Raw genomic sequence first — 19,813 nt, 5'->3', positions numbered from 1 at the left:
GCACTGCTTACTGGGCTTGCACAGTCCCACACAGAGCTTCCCTGTGTCCAGCCCCACCGAGACAGCCTCCTGCAAACAGCAGGCAGTGGTACCACCCTACCCCATCACTAACACAGTGAAGAAGCCTGGGTCTGGCTTCTTCCAGCTACTCTATCCTAGGAGAGAGGCATTTTTGCAGGCAAAAGTTTAGGGAGCAGTGGGACACCAACAGGTTGCCCTGTATGCTTAACAACCATGGCTGGGGCCTGCAGCCAGAGAGCTTATGAAATATATTTCTTATGTATTACTTTTGAAGAGTAAGTCTTCGTCTTCCAGTATTTCTCTTCATGCTATTCATTTTCAGTTGCTCTCCTTCCTACCCATTTCCATCCATGCCAATAGGCAACTTTGCTGTGGGGACACATCACCCAACAGAGAAAAGACTTTGAAATGTCAATAAATAGAGACCCTAAGTGGCTCAGGGTGAGTCGCTCATTGACTTTCCCTTTACAATTCCTATGTAGCTTTTTGAGTGCTTTTGTCTGTGCTGTATTTTGTTTTCCTCATCAGAAAAGGGAAACAGGAGGGTTTATAGCATCTTCTCATCACACAGCAGGTCTCAGGACACCTCAGCTAAAATACAGAGAGCGTCACTAGGTGCTGTATGCAAAGATCTCTGGCAGTTTAATAGAGGAACAAGACAGATCCAAGTTCTCTGCCTTGTACTTGCCGCCACAGACATCACTGCATGAGCATACAGGCAGCAAAGCACGGTGAAAGGCTTGTCACCCTTCAAGCCTTTCAGCAGGGCTGAAGGGAAGGGAGAGAGAACTAGATTTCTCACTCTGTAGAGCTCTCCTTGAGATGATGGTGATCCTCTCAGTCTCCTTAGAAAGGGTCAGTGCATCTCGGAGGCTCCCACCTTAACGAAAGCTGCACTCGGCAAATTATTACGAGCTGTGACCTTGCTTGGCTAGCTGGTGGCAAAAGTCGTATTTTCTGAATACTCTTATCTTGAAAAACATGAGGTCTTAGAGGCTTGCAAAGAGATTAGCTAAAGCAGAACCTTAAATCCTGAAGCCTTGGAAAAAGGCTCACCGAAGCATTTGGATCAGCAGTGTCTGGGGAGTTGCAGAGGGCGATGAAGGTGAAAGCAGCAGCATGCATGGGGCTGGAGGGGACAGGAGGGAGGAGCAGCAAGCACAGGTCGCTAATTTCTAGTATAAGAAGGGAAAAAAAAAATCATTAAGGAGATTTCTATTTCTCTCTGACTTTTCCCTAGCAGGCACCCTGCATTTCTGCAAGACTGAAGTGAAGGCTGAGACTGTCCTGCTCTGAGCACTTCCATACTGCTGCTGCTGGCTACTTACCCTCACAGAATTCAGAAGAACAAATAAAAATCCTAGTTTCGTGAATGTCAGGGGTGGTTTTTCAACCTAATTCCCTGAAGCAAGGATTTTGTTGAATTAATACACCACAAAGAACTTAGAATATTAGATAAAACCACAGCAATATTTTCCCTAATTCTCCCTTTCTTTGCCTGAAGTTTTGGGGCCAATTCTGCAAACTGTTTGAATGGTGTGGGCACCATCCCAGGTGTACAAGTACAGAGCCCTAACATCTCATTTCTCAGAGAGCTTTCAGGTGGAGAGCTGTGGGATAGTTACCTGGGGAAGAGCACTGTCACAATTTCTCAGGGCAGGACACAAAACCAGGAGACATAGTAGAAAAACAGCTGAACTGCTTGGCTGAGGAGTCAGAGCTAGGAGGCTGAGCCTTGCAGTCAACTTTTATCAGAGACTAATGAAGGCCAGCTGTGCCAGGGAACGAGCTATCTGAGCTGGAGGGCAGGCGTCCCAGGACACAGTGCTGACTATGTCATTCCCTTGCATGGTACTGGGCACAGAAACAAATGTGTTGCACCCATGGGCAGCTAAATGGCATCAGAAAGACCTTACGTTATGCAGAAAGACAGCACAAAGTATTTGCAGTGATCCTCTGAGTGCAAAATCCAAGATTTCACAGTGGGGCTGGTTGTGCCCCTCCTGCTGGCTCCCCAGCTGCTACTACTGCTGTCCTACAGGGGAGGATTTGGCACACAGAGAAACGTTACGTCCAGTAGAAACAGGACATCTAACAAAACCCGTGTTGTCCAAATCTACAAGGTCTACACCATGTGCTTTTTCTTTTCTGCCCCAGAATGCCCAATCACTGAACCCCTGTCTTGAACATCCCAAAAGATGTGAATCTAGAATTGCAGATCTGTATTGGCAGGGCTACCAGGAGAACATCTGCTTTGACTAGAATTCCACTTATTGGAAGTAAGAAATTCAGATGATTGAGACAGTTGTTCAGATTTTGAGGAATTTATCCTGACTGTCTTCACAGGTTCATCTCTTTCCAAGTCAAACACAAAAATTCTGCCTCCTGGGAAGTGTATGGGCATTTAACTCACTTCTGACTTAGTGAACAAGATATCCCAAATTTCAAGTGGATGCAGCTACAACTGAAAAAAAAAAATCAACACTGTAGATACCCACTGGATCTAACACTAACAGTCCCACTGAGTATCTGAGCAGAGAGACCAAGAGATGGACTCTCCAATGACCAGGACCATGTTGTTCAGCTGGAGGAAGTGCCCTCAAGGCAGAGGTGAAGCCCAGCAGACACAGACCTTTGAAACTTATGCCACAGACAGACAGAATAGATGATTCTGGGGCTAGCAAGGCAACACCTTTTTGTCAATAAAAAAGCCATTTGATCCTTTTTGACAGGGAAAAAAAAAAAAAAAAAGAGGAAAAAAAGAAAATTAGATTGCATCTATTTTTAGGCAAATGAAAAAGTTATTCAGGCTAGAGGGAAAGTGTGTCAAAAATAGCCTAAGTAATATGAAAGTGGAGCAATTGCTGTAGATCTACAAAAATAAAAGGAGGGCAAGAGCCCGGGAAACTGATTTTGAAGTAGCTGTGAACATTTCATTTTTACAGCACTATCTGATGTGTGCCTGCTTTAAAACACACTCTGATGGCAACGGCAGCCTATTCCTGCACTCCAAATGCATGGAGTCCTTCAAAGGCAGCCGAACAATGTGGTGTGGGCCTGATCACCCCACAAGCCTGGTTCCATGCTTCACAGCCCAAATGTTCAGCAAAAGCCTATCCATTGTCACCCACTGTGACATGAATCTTGCATCTTCCACTAAAAGCAATCAGATTTATTCAGGTTTGTCACATCTCCCTCTGAAAATGACTGTCCCCGAAGAATGGCTCAGTGGGGAGTGAATTTCAGAGGCTGTCTTGCTCTGGATTCTACCTGGATTGCTTAGGTTTCATCATCAGGGCATCAAGTTGCAAACAAATGCTAAACTCCTGAAAATGCAAGACCAGAAATTAAGAGGTTTTGGAAATATGACAGGCTTCAAAACTGCTGCCTACAGAGTTTCTGCCCATGGTTTGTGGAAGTTGAAAGTGACATCTGTGGGGGACTCATGTTCCTGTGTCACCCAGAAGAGAGGTATAACTGCTAGGTAGTGTTCACGTTTTGCCCCAAACAAACTCTGAAATACCCCAGCCATACAGTTAAATGGGACCAGCTGGTTGGAGTGAGAGCTGCCTACACCAAGGAGGGACGTCACCTCCTCACGGGCGTGGATGGAGCTAGGTCATAATGGAGCCACACGCAAGGAGGAGGCCTGGTGAGGCCATGTGTCTGCACATCACTTTGGCACGGGGGAGACCCGTGCCCGCTGTCAGACTCTTCTTTGCCAGCTCCTCCAAATACCTTCCCCAGCAGATCAGCGTCACCCCGCTGGTGGGGCTGGCTGGCAGCCAGCTGGCCTGCCTCCCCATCCCTGTCGCTGCCAGTCATGGGGTGGTGGTGACACCCCGCTCAGAGGAGGGGAAGAGGTGAAAGGCTGTGCCACCAGATCAGGAACAGGGAAGCAGTCATGCTTTCCCATCTCACTTGCTGGGAAATGCAGCAAAGCTGCATGGAAAAACCCTCGGGGACAACAGGCAGGTCCCCAGAGGCTGGAATGTGATGGTGACATCTGCTCATCACCTTGAGGAAGTCCTTTCCTCCTGCCCCAAGGCACCAGCCTGGCTCTTGCCCTTCATCCCCCTTAGTGTGATCACGCTTCATCCACTTGCCAGCAACGTCTGGAACTTGGCAGCTGCTGCGGGCATGGGAGGTGGCAAGGCGAGCTTCCCTCTGCTTTAGGGTTACAGCTGTGAGAGGCAGGTCCCAGGGCTGGCAGATCTCTTGGTACCTCACAAGTGGAGGAAGCACTTAGAGCTTGAATTCCAGCAAGCAGCTTGGGTGCATGCCCCAGGCAGCAGGAGGAAGGAGTCCCACTTAGTGCTCACCTCCTTTGCCGCCAGGGAAACGTGGCTTTTCCTCTTGTGGTGCTGATGAACCTCTGAAATGGTTTAATCCGAACTCTGCTATCCGCATCCTAATCACTGTGATGCCCAAGTGGTTACAAAGAGAGACACCCTTGTTGCAAAACGCAGTCGGTGTCTTCTATTTTTGCTAAGCCCTGGTAGGATGGATCGTGCCCCGGCTCTCTGTATAAATGAAGACCGTCCCTTCCCAAAACCTGCCTCTGTTCTCCCAGCATTGGCATCCTCCACTCCCTCCCGCACTCCCTCTCACTCACTCCCTCGCTCTCAGATGATGCAGAGTGCCAGCAAGTCCCTCAATGGTGTCATATCTGTCCTTTTTATTCATTGCAGGGTTTATTTTTAGCCTGAAACAACTGCTTCCTAAAAATGGAGTTCCTAATGACACGGGAGCCGGACACAGCTATGTAAGGTATCCAGGGCTTGGCCTGACAGCTTCTCCTGTCTGTCTTTGTTGTGAGCCCAGGACAGCAAAGTTTGCTGCTTCCCAACTGCCTTGCAGAGTTTGGACTGAACACTAGGAAGGCAGCAGAAAGAGAAACTCGGTTCAAACTTCCCCTGGAGCCCTCGGCCTCCTTCTCTTTCCAAAGGGAGAAGGAGAGAGACCTTTGCCTGCCCTCCGCTGCACTCCCAGGGCTCCCCCATGAAGGCGACTTGCTGGATTTTGGCAGGCTTTTGCCTGCTTTTCTGCTGCAAGGCAGAAGAGGGACTGAATTTCCCCACCTATGATGGGAAAGACCGAGTGATTGACCTGAACGAGAAGAACTACAAGCAGGCCCTGAAGAAGTACGACATGCTCTGCCTGCTCTTCCACGAGCCCGTGAGCTCCGACAAGGTCTCCCAGAAGCAGTTCCAGATGACGGAGATGGTCCTGGAGGTAAGCACCGCTGCGTGTCCCCCAAGGGTCAATGCCACAGCGTGCTCTGAGCTGTGGAGAGGAGCCATGGGACAGGGCAGTCGGAGGGTCTGGGGGGGGTCACCCAAAGCTCTGGGTTTGAGTTAGCCCCTGAGCTCTGTGAAGCTCAGGGAAAAGCCTCTGTCGTGCTCTTCTGAGTTGTTTGCTGGGAAATAGACTTTCTGAATCGTGCGTCAGAAACCCACAAAAATCGAGTAACCTTGCAAACCTCAGCAGCATGAACTCAGCCCAGCTGAGCTTTTCCAAATCTCAGCACAGGTCTGGGTACACAGCAAGAAATGTTTAGGTCCTTTCTCCTTCTATGCAAGCTAGAAATCCCCTTGCTTTCTGGATGCATTCCTGTTTCCTATCCCACCGGGAGCGATCAGCCAAGAAGCCCTGCCAAACTGTGCTGCAAATGGGTGTCCCAGCTCCCCATCTCAAAAGCTCCCCATTGGTGCAGCATTAAATTGCTTTTTGTTTTTCTGACACTCGGTTGCCTGCTTGGAATAAGTCTGTGGCTGCTTGTTAATACAGCCATTCACTTCTGTGCTGGAGAAGGAGAAAAAAAAAAAAAAGAAAAAAAAAAGTTGTTAATTCTTTGGTGAAAGAATGATTAATTATCCCCAGTAAAATAAATCACATTAAAAATACAAAATAGATTCATAGCATTCTTTCTTGTAGTGTGGCTGTAATCTAGGGAATTACACAGCAGTAAACCTAGATGGTTAGGTGTTGATTTCCTACCAGGAGCTTAGAAATATTCCCTCAGCTAAAAGGCACATTTGAGAAGAAAGTGAGAACCGCAGAAGAAACACATGAGCATTGTCAGACCCAGAGAAAAAATGCATTGCTCCCCTGTAATTATAGTAAACGTGAATTAGATAATATGCCCTCTGAGAGCTAGGACCTGAGAAAGTCCGAGGCAAAGTTCAAGGTCTACTGACCTCCTGAGCAAGCTTCACAGCAAGAAAGATTCAGAAACTAACCAGGTTTTACTCACCTGTCAGGAAACAGTTACTTGCTCCAGGTGAGTGATCAAATAACACTTGGCAAAGAAAAAATAACCCTGGAACTCCAGCTGAAAAGTTCACGGTTGGTGGTATAACCACATTGTTATTTAATAGGATAGCTATTTTGTGCGAGAGGGATGGCAAGCATTTACTAAGTGCATATTTATAGAAACCTGACAGAAGCAGGTATTGACTGTGCACTGCTGGCTGTACTCCCCATGACACCTACAGCCCAGTTCACAATCGACCATATCAAGGGTGCAATGGCCACAACACAACATAGGTTAAAGCCTTTATTTTGCTGGGTTTGATTCAGCAGTGAATACATTGACTTAGGACTCTGGTGATTTGGTTTCCAATCGCCTCTCTGCCATGGGCTTCTTATGTGACCTTGGGCAAGAGATAGAGGATTAGATCCGCAGCAGACTTTGTGTAATTGTAGTGCTGCTGTCCACTAATGCTCAGCTACGAGCTAACTGTGGCACAGAACACCCTGCACTTGTGGCTCTGACCTCAAAACTTCCCCAGCACTTGCGGTGCTGATTCAGTGCATGTCTCAAAGTTTCAGTTTCCCCTGGACAGGGAACAGCTGCAGCAATCTCATAGCCCGCTATGCAGAGAAAATCCAGCACAGGACACAGCCCAGCAAGGTGTTGGTGCTCCCAATTTCTGTATTAACTCAGCCATGACAGCAAGCTGGGTTTTAACCTGTTCCTTTTCTGAGAGCATTCAAACCTAACCTCCCTCACCTCAAACCATAAGTTTTGTGCAGTGGGGATCACTCTCCATCTCCCCTGCCTGTGGTAGGATGTCTTTCCGGAGCATCTCATGTGTTTTCACCTTATTGTATTAAGGATTTAATGTCTGACTGACAGCAAGATGTGCTGCTTCCACAGCCTGGAAAACTCTATGTCCTTAGCTTCCCTGACATAAAATGTCACTGATCTCCATCATTAGGAATAATAGGGATCCTTCATCCAACACACAGCCAGGTGTGGAGCTGGGCAAAGATCTGAGTTAGGTGTCTAAGAGTTGTGACCTCCTATTGCCTGATGCACACAGGTATGTGTGTACACAGGAGAGAATGGACTTCATGGACGTTAAGTCCTGAAAACTCCAAAATTGTCCAACCTCTCTGTTTCTCCCACACGCACTTTATAAGAAAATTAAAATTCAAAAGACCAAAGGCCTTAAAAAAATATCTTAATGCCAAAAAAAGAACAGGAGAGATCCAGTGCCCAGGTCCCTCCACATTTGCTAGGAGAAACTCTCAGATGTGCCCTGATAGTAGACGACATGGCACGTTGTCAAAGCAAGCAGGATTCCCAGCAGTGCCTGCCAGTTCCTTCACTCTAGACCAAGACACTGGTTTAGGCTTCAGCACATGAAAAAAAGCCCCAGCTACAAAGCACCCAGGAAGGGATGGGCATAGATAACACCCTTTCAAACCAGGAACAAACTGTTCCTTGACCATGAGCATGGTTTCATTAAAATATGTGGCTCATGGTCAGCAACAAGGCCTGACGGGGGCTTCTTGCATGCATGAGGAGTCCCTGGGTCTCTGGTAGCTAACAGGGCTTGAGCTCACATGGCAGACTTTCCTTATTTTAGGGCACTGCAGTCTCTTCCCTTCCAAGTCCCCGCTCTTCATGAAGCTTGCAATTATTTAATTACATCAGAGATCCACACCTCTGGAAAACTTGGCTGGAAAGAGCCAAGAGCTTGAAAAATCATTCAGGAAGGCAAACCAGGAAGGCAGAGAGAAGAGAATCACAAGGGTCTCATTTCCTTAGGGAAACTGGCTGAAAACCTGACAGCACATGAGTTAAGCACATGCTTAAGGACTCAATCAAGCCTTATCTATGAGCAGCAGGATGAGGAGAAAGCGATACAGTAGGAAACATTTCCTTCCCATGACAAAAGCCCAGTGTGCAGGACTGACTGACACTGTCAAAAGGTCTGGGTGCACAGCAGATATCCCCAGAAAAAGGGATGTCATCGTTACACTGATGTTAGGGCAGGACAGCACACGACATCTTCAGCTCCCTGCACCCAGTCATACTGGGATCCATCACTGGATTCCTGCACAGCCCAGGTTGCCTTTCCAGTTTGGAAAGGCAGTGAAGATGAAGACCATCAGCTGGCCTGGCAGCTCCTGCTGGATATTTCCTGGTGAGGACAGGGCTTGGGGATAACCAAGCCCCTGTGGGAGCACCACCAGTAGCTTTTTGGACCATCCTTTGCAAATGGCAGCAGCTCCACAGATGGCAGTGCCAGCCCCTCAGGCCCAGGTGGGAAGGCTGGGGCTGTTGGGTTAGTCCATCAGGAAAACAGTCAAAGCAATGGCTGGAGATACAGCTGCCTACTGCTGAGTAGCCAGGGCAGAAAAATGTTGGGAAGGGATTGTAATACACCAGCAATCTAGGGCAGAGATGCATGAGCATGGCTGTTTCACAGCTCGAGGTAAGGGGCTCTTATCCTCCTTTGCCTTCCTTTCTCCTGCCCCACTCCCCGTCCCACTCAGGACAATACCAGAGGTTGGACCAGGCAGTCCTGAAGCTAGCAGTAGCTGTTCCTGCTTTGTGGCAATGTTTCTAAGAGTTCTGCATGCCTGTGAGTTGAGCACAGTGAAGAAGCAGAAGACACACAGCCAGACACAGAGTTTCATAATGAAGATATAACAGACAATTAAGAAACAAACAAAAATACTAATTGTCCTAAAATCTCTCAGCTTTAATAGATGGCAAAAGAGGACAAGAACAAAGGAGTGAAGCTTAGAAATACCCGTTCTGCTATTATTCTTCTCTGTAGCTCTCCTACCATAATTCCTCCTGCCCCATACCACCACTTCTCAGACCTTCTCCCCTCTCCCTCTCATCTCTGAACCCTTCCTAAATACTAGCATAGCTTTACTTTCCAGTGGGCCAGATTCAGCCTCTAGGAGTCATGTAATGAGAATAATGAGCACCACGGTTAGGGGCTTTCCTTTTGCACATGAGAAGCTCTCTCCAATAACTGAGGTCGTCTTATGGCATAGCAGGCCGCCTTCAATGCAGGATGCCATCCCCATTACCCTCTCCTCCACTGAAACTTGCTCAGTCCTTGCTCCTCTGGCTCATTCCTCACCTGTCGTGTGTGGATATACACATTTAGGCCCCACAACTGAAACAGTGTCCCTCAGCTGAAATGCCATGGAGAATTGCCCTAGCACAAATCAGTCTGCTCAGAGTTAGGACAAGAGGGATGTGGTGTTTCCCCATCCAGATCAGCTCTAGCAGCTGCCTGACCTCTGGAAATAAATGGCAGAACAAAGTGAAACCCCATAATGTATTTGGCCAATTCTGTAACACAAAAAAAATCCCCCTGTGAACCTGGTGATATGAGTCCATGAGGCTGCATTGCATCCCTCTCCCAGTGCCCAAGAAGGGTCAGTAACTACTTGTGTTGTGAGAGGGACAGATAGATTCTGAATTCAATAAAAGACCAGAGTTAGAGTGGGTATGAGGTCTAATTCACTTAAATTCACTTTATTTGAAAATGCTTATGTTCATGAGACAATCAATGCTTAACTACAGTTTTCTGGGCTGGACAGACACTTTACACAGGACATGCTCATTGAGTGCCACAGAGTACCTGTGTCCCTATAGAGCAAGTCCTCAGGGTGAGGGATGAGGCACACCTGGGTGGAGAAGTACATGCAGGAGCCTACAGGACGAGTACCTTGTACATACCTGTAATAAAAGAGGTGCTTTGGTTTCCATAGCTACTAAAGCGCTGGTTTCCACTGCAGATAATCTAATGCAAAAAATAAGGGAGGAAGAGAGAGAAAAGGAAAAAGTGTTCACTGATTACTTTGCCCTTTGAGACTATGTAAGTAGGTCTCGGTTCATCAGCCGAGAAAGGGAGCTGATTTTTAGCAGCAGCACTAGGAGGATTTCACTCTCTGACATGCCAGTCACAGAAGCGAGTTACAGAGAGCTCCCCATTTTGTAGATGGGCACATTGACAGCCAGGGGCAAGTAGGTGACTTGGTCTTTCTGTAAAACAGTGGTAGAAACAATTTTGAAGACTACTTTACCTGTTATTGCCTCGTTTCTTTCCTTAAAGGCCCTCCATCAGTTCTCATCAGTGAGTTTGGACTGGCTGTACAAGCAGCTTCTAGCATAAGACCTCATAAGTGGCCATGCCACTCTTTGGAAGTCACTATTCATAGCCACGGTGATCAAAGCTATACAAATACCACCTGGAGGCATGGCAGACCCCTGTGAGCTTGGGCTCACCTGCTGACACAACGCAAAGCCAAGTCTGCCATGCAAGTCCTTAAGCCATTTGGAGACTCCTTCCAGGTCAGCCCTCCATTCAGAAACACAAGCGCTCAAGAGATGAGGAAAAACTTTGAAAAACCCATCATCCTAGGTCTCAGTCATCCTGCCACACCAGTCAAGTTCCCCCCAAAAAAGTGCCTGTGGGGGTTTCCAGTGCGTTTCTGATTCCCAGGAGGCAGGATCCCACTCCTATATAATAAGGCACCTTTGTCCTATCCTTGTGTGTTGTAAGTGGGGGCCTCAAAAGGCCTAGCCTGAGCTCACATTCACCCACACAGTGGGTGTGTGGTGTTTATTGTCATCATTTCACGTTGTCTGCCCCAGACCTTGACATTTCTCAGGAGCCCACCTGTGGCTGGGGCAGCTGCTGCCCTGCAAGGTAAAGCGGGTGCCCTGATCCACGCTGCTCTGGCTCACACTGGCCTCTCTCCACAGCTCGGTCTGCCAGTGCCCTTCATCTAAAACCAAGCTAATCAGAGCCTGCAACTGCCCTTCATTCATGCCTGAGGTTCACTGGTGGGGAGAATGGAAAGGAGATAGGATAATTTTCTTTAATGTCCCAAGAGGAAGGAGAGCTATTTCAGCACAAAGCCCGAGGACAAATGGGCTATGAATAAACTAAGTCTGGAAACTAGGAAGCTCCTAATCACTAGGGGAAGGAGCCAAGGGGATAACAGCCCTGTGAGTTTTAAGAGGACATTGACCAGTTTATGACAGAGATTGGGTAAGCTGGTCCAAGGTCTGGTGACTACAGGTGTCCTGTCGAGGCCTCTGTCCTTAAATAACAGGCACCCAGGTAAAGAACTGGCAGTGGCCTAGGAAAGAACTGACTTAGCAAGGTCCAAGTCCTCCTTTCTTTATTTCCTTCACACTCTGGGATTTACCTAGATAGAAAACCTTGCCCGAGGAAATGGAGCAAGCAGCAGCACTGCAGATCCGAGGCTGTCCCCCCCTGTCGCAGCGCCCTGGGACAGGCAGTGCAGGCTCTGCTGATGGGGCTCATTCCTCTGCGCTTGCTGGCACGGGCCAGCTGCAGTACATGATACCTCCTCTTTCTGGGAACTCGGTCCTGCCCTGGCAGCAGCCAGCTAGCAGATCCCTGACACCAGGTGACGTCCCGGGGAGGGGAAGGGGCTGTGCATTGAGCACGCTTCCCTCCTGCAGCACCCGCTGGAAGGAGCTGTTTGGTGCCCTGCATATGCCTGATGAACCCAACCCTCACTTTCAGAGCAGCCTCTCTGACAACAAGGCAGTCACCGCCTCACTTTTGTGGCAGACAGTCCCCAAATTGCCCCTCCTGTCTCTGTTTTGCCACAGGGGGCTTGGTGGGGTGGCCCCCGGGCGCTGATCCAGGCCCACCAGCAGGAGAGCTGGGGTCACCACATGCACGCCCGCACACTCAGGGCTGTCCTCGGCGTGCAAAGCTGCCCGGCCGAGTCGGCAAAGCACCTGTGAAGCGGTGCCAGCAGCGCTGGCTGGCAGCAGAGGCAGGTGGCCCCTGCCCCGTGGGCGCTCGGTGCCGCCGGCATCGTCCCCGGGTATCTCGGGGGGCTGCGCTGCGGCCTACAGCCGGCTAAAATTAGGGATGCCCGGGTGCGGATAAAAATACAGCCCTCGCTATGTGAAACCTTCAGGGAGGCGGCCAAAGAGCACATCATATGCCTGGCCGGGCTGAGTGGCCGCGTGGCAATTAAAGGCCTGGGGCAGCGTTCTTGGAGCACTACCTGCGAAGGCCACCTCCCGTGCAGGGCCTCCGCAGGAGTGACCTTTGGGTGATCCATATTTGGGGACTTGCCTTTTAGTCGGAGAAGCAGCGACCCCCTGAGAGGGATGGTTTGGCAATAAACAGCCTCCGCAGGCTGCCCTGGTGGTGGAAAAGGGCAGGAAGGTGGTACACACTTGCTCTCTCACAGCCCTGCTGCCATCTCCCGCAGCAGCAATTTCTCAGGAGTCTTCTGCCCCTTCTCTTTGACCACCACGATGCTCCAGGACCTGTCATTCACCAGCCTGAATTTTGCAGGGACCTGAAATTTTGCTGCTGAGGGATGCAGGGTGATGCTGCAGGGAACAACACAGCATTAGGAAGGAGGGAGATCCCTCTGTTTTCTTTCAGAGTGCCCACTGGCTTGCACAACTGGGAAGCCAACCATAACATGAAGCTGTGAGTCCTGCATAAGGCGTCCAAGCCACTGGGGACATACCCTAGATTCTTGCCATCTCCTCCTGTTTCTGAGAACAGAAGTATTAATGTTTTGAGATATAAAGTCATCAGCAGCCTCAGCACCAGCATCTTCACATCAACCAGGTTCTTCACATCAACATAAACTGCAGCTTTAAAGAAAACTGGGGAGAAGGAGCAGAAAATGGAAAGGAGGATGCATTGCTTGAGGGACCTTCCTTCATCATCTCCTGTTCCTCTCCTCCTTGCATTGCTGAAATTTAGCTCTTCCACCACTGCCAGCTTGGGAAACAGAAATCGCCCAGTGCTTAGGAGAAGCTTACTCCCAACAGCTCTCATAGATACCCAGATCTGCATGCCTGGGCTGCTGGGGAAGGTCAGCCTTGCTTCTTGTGGGGGCACCAGACATGCTTTTAAAGTTAGAATGAAAATCCAGGCCAAAAAGACATAATGTCATTCCACAATGAAAAACTGTCCATGTTGGGACACCAACCCCTTCTACTCGTATTTGTAACCCTCTCAGATGGATTTTTTCTGCCATTTGACAGCCAAAACCAACACCAAATGCAAGGTTCAGCACAATCCCTGTTGTCTGCAGCTGAAAGAGGATCGTGGCCAGACAACCTGTCACATTTATAGTGGTGGCACTTCTGCTGCTCTGTAGCCAAAAATTTCAGAAGGACCCTGTGAGCCTAATTAAATCTTCTGAAAGCTTCCCATCACCATACACCTAAGTTCAGATGGATGTTGTAGGTATGAAGCTGAGATGTTAAAGTGGGGAGTTGTTTCTTTCCAACCCCATTATTCAGACTGACAGTCTCTGCTGACACTAGCCAAGACAAGGTGCTGCTTGCTTACTTGGTGGTCCTCAGGCATCAAGTAGGGCTGGCACCTCTCAAAGATCCCAAAGAGCTGTGCCGTCCCTTATGCTTACCCAAATGAAGGCTGCCTGTTACCTGAGGGAAGCAGGAGAAAGGAAGAGTGCTCTCAAACTCACACCTCCTATTCCTGAGGATGCACAGGACAGAGCTTGTGGTCCCATGGCTAGAAAGTGTGCATTGCGCAGGCTTCATGCACATGAGAGAAAGTCTGCAAAATGTGTGGAATATGAGCTTACAAACCCCTGCCATCCTTACTGATGCTCTAAGCCAGGTTTGCTTTCCCCAAAACTCCTGCTGTACCTCAGGGACTGTATAACCAGTTAGGTCCAGCTCTTCTGGGGCAGTTTCTCCCTTCCACCTCCCCATGCAGCTGTTGAAACTACGTTACTTGCTGTAGAGACACACAAAGGCAGGGGCTCTGGCTGGACAAGACTTCAAGCAACATGGATTTAAAAGGAGGAGAAGGAGAAGGAAAAGGAGAAGGAGGAGGAGGGGGAGGAGAAGGTGGTGGTGGAGGAGGAGCTGTGTTCTTACATTACAGCCACCTCCCTCCCACGGTTCCGAGCCAAAAGGATTGTCAAGATTAGAAACATTATCTGCATTCAAATCCCACTAGCATTATGGAATCAGAAAATACTGTAAGGGGATATATAAATGCTTGATACTGTAATGAGGAGGGGGCAACCAGCCAAGCTGCTGTGCCTCTGGCACGCTCTCTATTTTGCTGCCTGATGAGGTTCAAATGTAGGTATGAGAATGCATGCACACCTAGGCACTGGTCAGACTTCCCTGCCCCACTGGAAAGCAGCAAGGGCAGGAGCGAGGTCCTGCCCCCACGTAGCTGGCACTTGAAAATGTCACCGTAGGCACTGGCACCCTGCAAAGGTCCCCTGCCTCCAGGCGCTGCCACAGTGGAAAGAGCTGCAGCGAGTCTCATGTTGCAAAAAGATTTCCCCAGTGCAGGACCCCAGCACTCCGTGGATGAGCACAGCCTGTACCGCTTTGCCTCCTTATCTCGTTAGCACAAAAGCCCAAACGAAGGGGGCAGGCTGCCCACAGAGCTCGCAGCTCCCTCCCCGCAGCCACACGTATGCACTGCACACTCTGATCTATGCACACCCATCTTCTCTTGGGGTGAGCCTCCTCAGAGGGACACCTCCAGACGTGCCTACAGGAGAGTCGTCCTGTCATCCACATTTTCTAGACACATTTCCCCTTCCCAGCAAGCTCACATACATGCCCCTGAAGAGCCACCTTGCATACGCTGCACGTTTGCATACGCTGCTCCTGATCCAAGATTCCTCTTTTGCAAACATGTCTCACTCCCCACTCATGCCCGACCACTTGTCTGTAGCAGGTGTTGCAGCCTCACATGATGAAGGCACATATCTGAGCTTCTTCAAACACCCCCAAGAAACTCTAACCATCTCCTGCTTGCAGCAGTCAAGAGCTATCGGGATCAAACTGCTTGTACTAACATAGATATAAGTAAGTAGCCAGTGAGCTTGGAGCTAGATCAAGTGTGTTTAATGACTAGACAGTTTTCTTTCCTTGGTCCTTCTCTATTTTACTTCTGGTCACAGCATGACCAGAGACTCAAGCTTTGACTGAGGAACCTCTTGCTGCTCTACACAACTGCTTCAGCACAGAGAGTGACTGGCAATGTCCCCTAAAGCTGCTGGCTCCATCCCTTTTTCCAGTAAAGGCACAAATACACATAAAAGAGAACAAAAAGCAACTTCTGTCCCTACTACCTGCTTGCATATGTCTAGAGAGCTCACAAGAGGTGTCCATCTCTTGCTTCTTTATTGGTCTATCTGCTGCTCCCAGGTGCTGTAACACGTCAGGCCACGGCCTGAGCCAGGAGGTGGGGCACCAGAACTGGTAAGACCAATGTTTTGGTGCATGAAATACAGACCAGTGCTCTGTAGAGCTCAAGAGCCCTGAACATGCAAGCCTCACCTTTATTTCAACCTGGTAAACCTGTGTGCTTCCTCCATAACGCGGAGCACCCCCTAAAGACAACAGGCCACGTGGCTACAGGGAGATAAAGGCTGCGGTAATTGCATGTTGCTGTTCCTTGATGAAGATCTGAAAGGAAGATGTGGGTATCCACTGCTGCAGGGGACATCCTCTGGAGAAAGAGGCTGTGATGCTCTGATTGATGGTTGATGGAGAATGTCTTTGGAAGAGGCCTGGGGACATGTATTTGTTGAATGTTTGTTAAACCATGTTCTCCACATAAAGGTTGCCTCCCTTCACTTGAGCAAAGTCCCTGAGCCTAGAGTGTCTGCTGTCTTCCCCAGAATTTTGGTGAAGGGCTGAGCACTGCCAGCGTGGGGAGCTGCCCTGTGGCTTTTGCTCCTTGATGCACTGGATCGCTGCTCACTCTTGCCACAGCCGGCTGCAGGCAGGGGTTATTTATAGTGGGGGAGCCAAGGGGACACGTGGCCACAGGTGCTGTGGCACCGGGTGACATTCAGATCAGCTTTGAGGCCAGAGGGGAGTACCAAAACGGCCCCTGGAGGAGGGCACTGCTCATAAATCAGCCTGCCACCTCTCTGGGAGCCACTTTTCTGCTGCCACCTCCAGCTTTCTGTGGCTGAGAAGAGGTGGAGACATCCCAGAGGCTTCCGACCTTCTTCCCCATCCCCAAATCCATCAGGGTTTTGTGAGGGTGATGGGGCAGCAGCATGCTCCCCAAGGTAGGGGACATAGTGGGGATGGCAAGGAAGGCCGTCAGCATCGGAGGCATCAACAGAGAGGCAGGGGAAGAGGAGGAGGGGGTGCTACAGCTGCTCGGTGGTCTCAGGATGATGTTACCACCCTGGCAGGTGCCTGTGGCAGGGCTAAAGGAGCCATCCACTCGCTTCCCAGGGCGGCCACATGTCCCAGGAGCCTGGGTAGAATTCGCAGGGTCCTGCCGCGGGGCACTTGCAGCGCTTCTCTCCTTTCCTCAGATATCTATTTTCACGAATCAGGCAGGAACTTGATATCGTCGAGAGGCCCCTTCATCAAAAATGATGGGAGCAGAGCAGCAGTTTCCAAAGCTGTGAGGAGACAAACACAAGTGTGGCTGGGATTAGCCTGGTTTCCTAAGGAAACCGGGCAAAAATAGGGACCTGGCACAGGGGGCTGGCTGAAGCCAGGGCAGGAGATGTGGCTTAGGGTATTTCACAGCAGAATGGACTGCCTTGGCTGGCAGCTCAGCCATGCTGCTTTATTGCTCTGCTCTTACCCTCTGACTTGCCCACAGGTCAACACAAGCCAGAGCATTTAAACACCGCTGGGTTTGGGTTTCTTTGCAGGGGGATAACAAGAACAGCAATATGGGACTGACATGGGGAGAAAGGAGATGTGGGGTAAGGCCACGAGCACCTGGCAGTGCAGCACCACTTTGCTTTTGCAAGGCCAGGGAGTATTGACCACCAAATCATGCACAATCATTGCAGTGCCCTGGCTTGGAGCACTCCCAGAGCTAAAATAATCTGCAGTGCCCATGTGTCATGGGTGCAGGTCTTTCTCCTAGCCATGCCCACTGCTTTGGTGTCCCCAATGCAGCTGGTAGCGCTTTCCCAATGCCCAAGCGTGAAAGAGCAGCTGGCAGCACGTGGTCTCACCAGCAAGCTCGGTGCTGCGACACAGTGGGAAGAAATCCAACCCGTGTGACCTCCAGGCAGCCTTATCTCAGCAAAGAGGCAGCATGTGATGCATGCCACCCATCGGCACCACCTGGAAGCAAAATATGGGTCACTTGTGCCTGCTGTGCCACTCTGGCAGGGCACAATGCCCTTTAGCTACCCTGTGGTGTTCATGCTGCTAATGCTGGGCTCTGGTTCCTCTCCCACAGCTGGCAGCTCAGGTCCTGGAGCCCAGGAGCATTGGGTTTGGGATGGTGGACTCCAAGAAGGATGCCAAACTCGCCAAAAAGCTAGGTGAGTTCCATGTTTGATACGTCTGGAACAGCATGGGAAGAGCGCAGGAGGGATGGCAGCCTGAGAAGCCAGCCCAATCCTTGTCACCACGATGGAGAGGGTGATGGTGGCAACTGCATAATACCTGGGGAGGATTTTTTGAGTTTAAAACCCTATTTGGCTTCCTGGTCACTTTTTACATTCACAGAGTTGAGTCTTCTCTAGGCAGAGAGCACAGCCCACACAGAGATCCATTTTCTGTGTAGTGACAGGTTGGTCAAATTTGGGGTGGTAGAGCAAGCTCAGGCTGAGGTCTGTCCCTCATGCCATGACCCACCAGCCAGGAAATTGCCAGGATTATTTCTGACTGGACCAGCTCAGACATCAGGCAACTGCATTTTCCCAGGAGGGGTTGCCAGAGTAACCAGCAAGATGCTCCGTGGTAAAAAAGAGTGATGCTGTTAGTGATGTGTTGTCCTCATGACGTTTTCTGTCTCCTTCTTTCAGGCTTGGTTGAAGAGGGAAGCCTCTATGTCTTTAAGGAGGAGCGGTTGATTGAATTTGATGGGGAGCTGGCCACAGATGTCTTGGTGGAATTCCTCTTGGATGTAAGCACAGATAAGCTCAGAGCTAGAAAAAGCTTCTCAAAGAAGACCTTGAAAATACTCAACTTTGCTAAAAAACAGAGGTTATTTTTATTTGAAACTCCATCCCTGTATGCTGCACACTGGCATACAAATTATATTCGCCAACTTCCCAAATAATCATCCAACCATGAGTTGCCAGAAAAGCCAATATCTTTATACCCCACCAACCACTTATATCTTAAAGACACTTTGCTCCCTTTCCTGTTAGTGGAGTATTCGGTTGCTTGACTAGGGAGCTAGTGCCCCACCTCAGTTAGCAAGCTGGCATGCAAACCCTTTGACATTTGCAAAATCCTTCATTCTTTTCTAAGAGCAGAAAATAAGAGTCATTTTCAAAAACCGTAAAAGAAGTAACATTCCCATAGAACAACTAAAAATAGCTCAATTCATTGAAAAAAAAAAAAAAAATGCTGCAAACTACTTGCCCATTTCTGGAACCAACCATACAAACAATGCAGCATGCTGCTGCCTCTTCAGCAAGCTTACTGAAGTGCACTACCAAAAACTAGAGGAGAACAAGACTGGGGAAGAGAAACAGCTCCCTAGGACCCCAGCTCCCCTTCAGCAATGAGTTTGTGGCCGCACACATTAGGTGTGATGGGCAAAGCACATGCAGGTGGCCTCAGGGACCTCAGTAGGGTCTCTCCGTCCCCACTGATGAGGTGTGCAGTGTAAGGCACTTTGTGAGGCTCTGTTGGCTGTGCTTTGTGGTGTGCTGCTGATAAATCACGTTCTGTGAACAAAGGGGGAGAGCAAGGATTTCTGTTTGTGTGTTTTCCACACAAGGGGAAACACCTAGAAAAGCAGGGTAATAACAGCAAATGCATCTGCAGTGCCTGGGCAGCCTGATCTCAAAGGAAAACAAACCCAGTGGGTCTCTACAGGCTTTACCATGGCCTGCATGCATGTTTTTCTAGTGAAGCCACACCTGTTTTATACCAGTGTTGCCTGGCAAAAGTATAATCTGACCAAATCCTTTTACCAGCAGTGGTTATTTAAGAAACAAAGTTAGGCCTAACGATATGGCAGATTGATCTTCCACCTTCCTCATCAAAAGTGTGATGTATCTGGGGACAAAGCGCAAGTTTAACTCCTTCTGAATAGGTGGATCAGCATGGAAAATATACTTTTAGACTTTCCACTGCTCCAAAACAATATTTGGCTACCTTTTTAATATTTTCCAAAAGCATGTTCTTTGTAATCATCTTTTCCAGCAAATGACACTTAAAAACAAATATATCCATCATTCATAGAAGCCCACAGTCCCCATACCAGCCCCTTTCAACTGTTATCCCTTCTTCTCAGCCTCTCCAAAGCCAGCTGCAATTGCTACCCCTTCTCTCTCATCACAGCAGTCCCTCAACATCTATTTGGGTTACCCTGACCTCTTTCAGCCTCCCTGTTGAAGCACAAGCCTGTGTAGTGAACCTACTAAGAGCTCCCTCTGAAGGTGACCTATGTCTCTTGGTTCCTTGCATTAAGGCAAAGAGCAAGCAGAGAAAATTGGTGACTTCTTCCTTAGTCTGCTAGTGACACAGTGTGACAGTCACAGGTTGGTGCTGGAAATCATGATATCAAAT

At 49.2% G+C, this 19,813-nt stretch overlaps 1 protein-coding gene across 1 annotated transcript in view; it reads left to right on the top strand.

Annotated features, from left to right (window-relative positions):
* Positions 1-4,820: 4,820 nt before the first annotated feature.
* Positions 4,821-19,813, top strand: part of CASQ2 (calsequestrin 2) — a 28,128-nt gene continuing 13,135 nt past the window's right edge. The window contains exons 1-3 of the mRNA XM_082775427.1: positions 4,821-5,256; positions 17,523-17,607; positions 18,094-18,194. Coding sequence (XP_082631553.1) covers positions 5,023-5,256; positions 17,523-17,607; positions 18,094-18,194 — 420 coding nt within the window. The 5' untranslated portion in view covers positions 4,821-5,022. The remainder of the gene's footprint in view (positions 5,257-17,522; positions 17,608-18,093; positions 18,195-19,813) is intronic.

Source organism: Aythya marila, assembly GCF_965140915.1.
Source record: "Aythya marila genome assembly, chromosome: 1".
Taxonomy (NCBI): domain Eukaryota; kingdom Metazoa; phylum Chordata; class Aves; order Anseriformes; family Anatidae; genus Aythya; species Aythya marila.
This window is presented reverse-complemented; position numbering and strand designations above follow the sequence as displayed.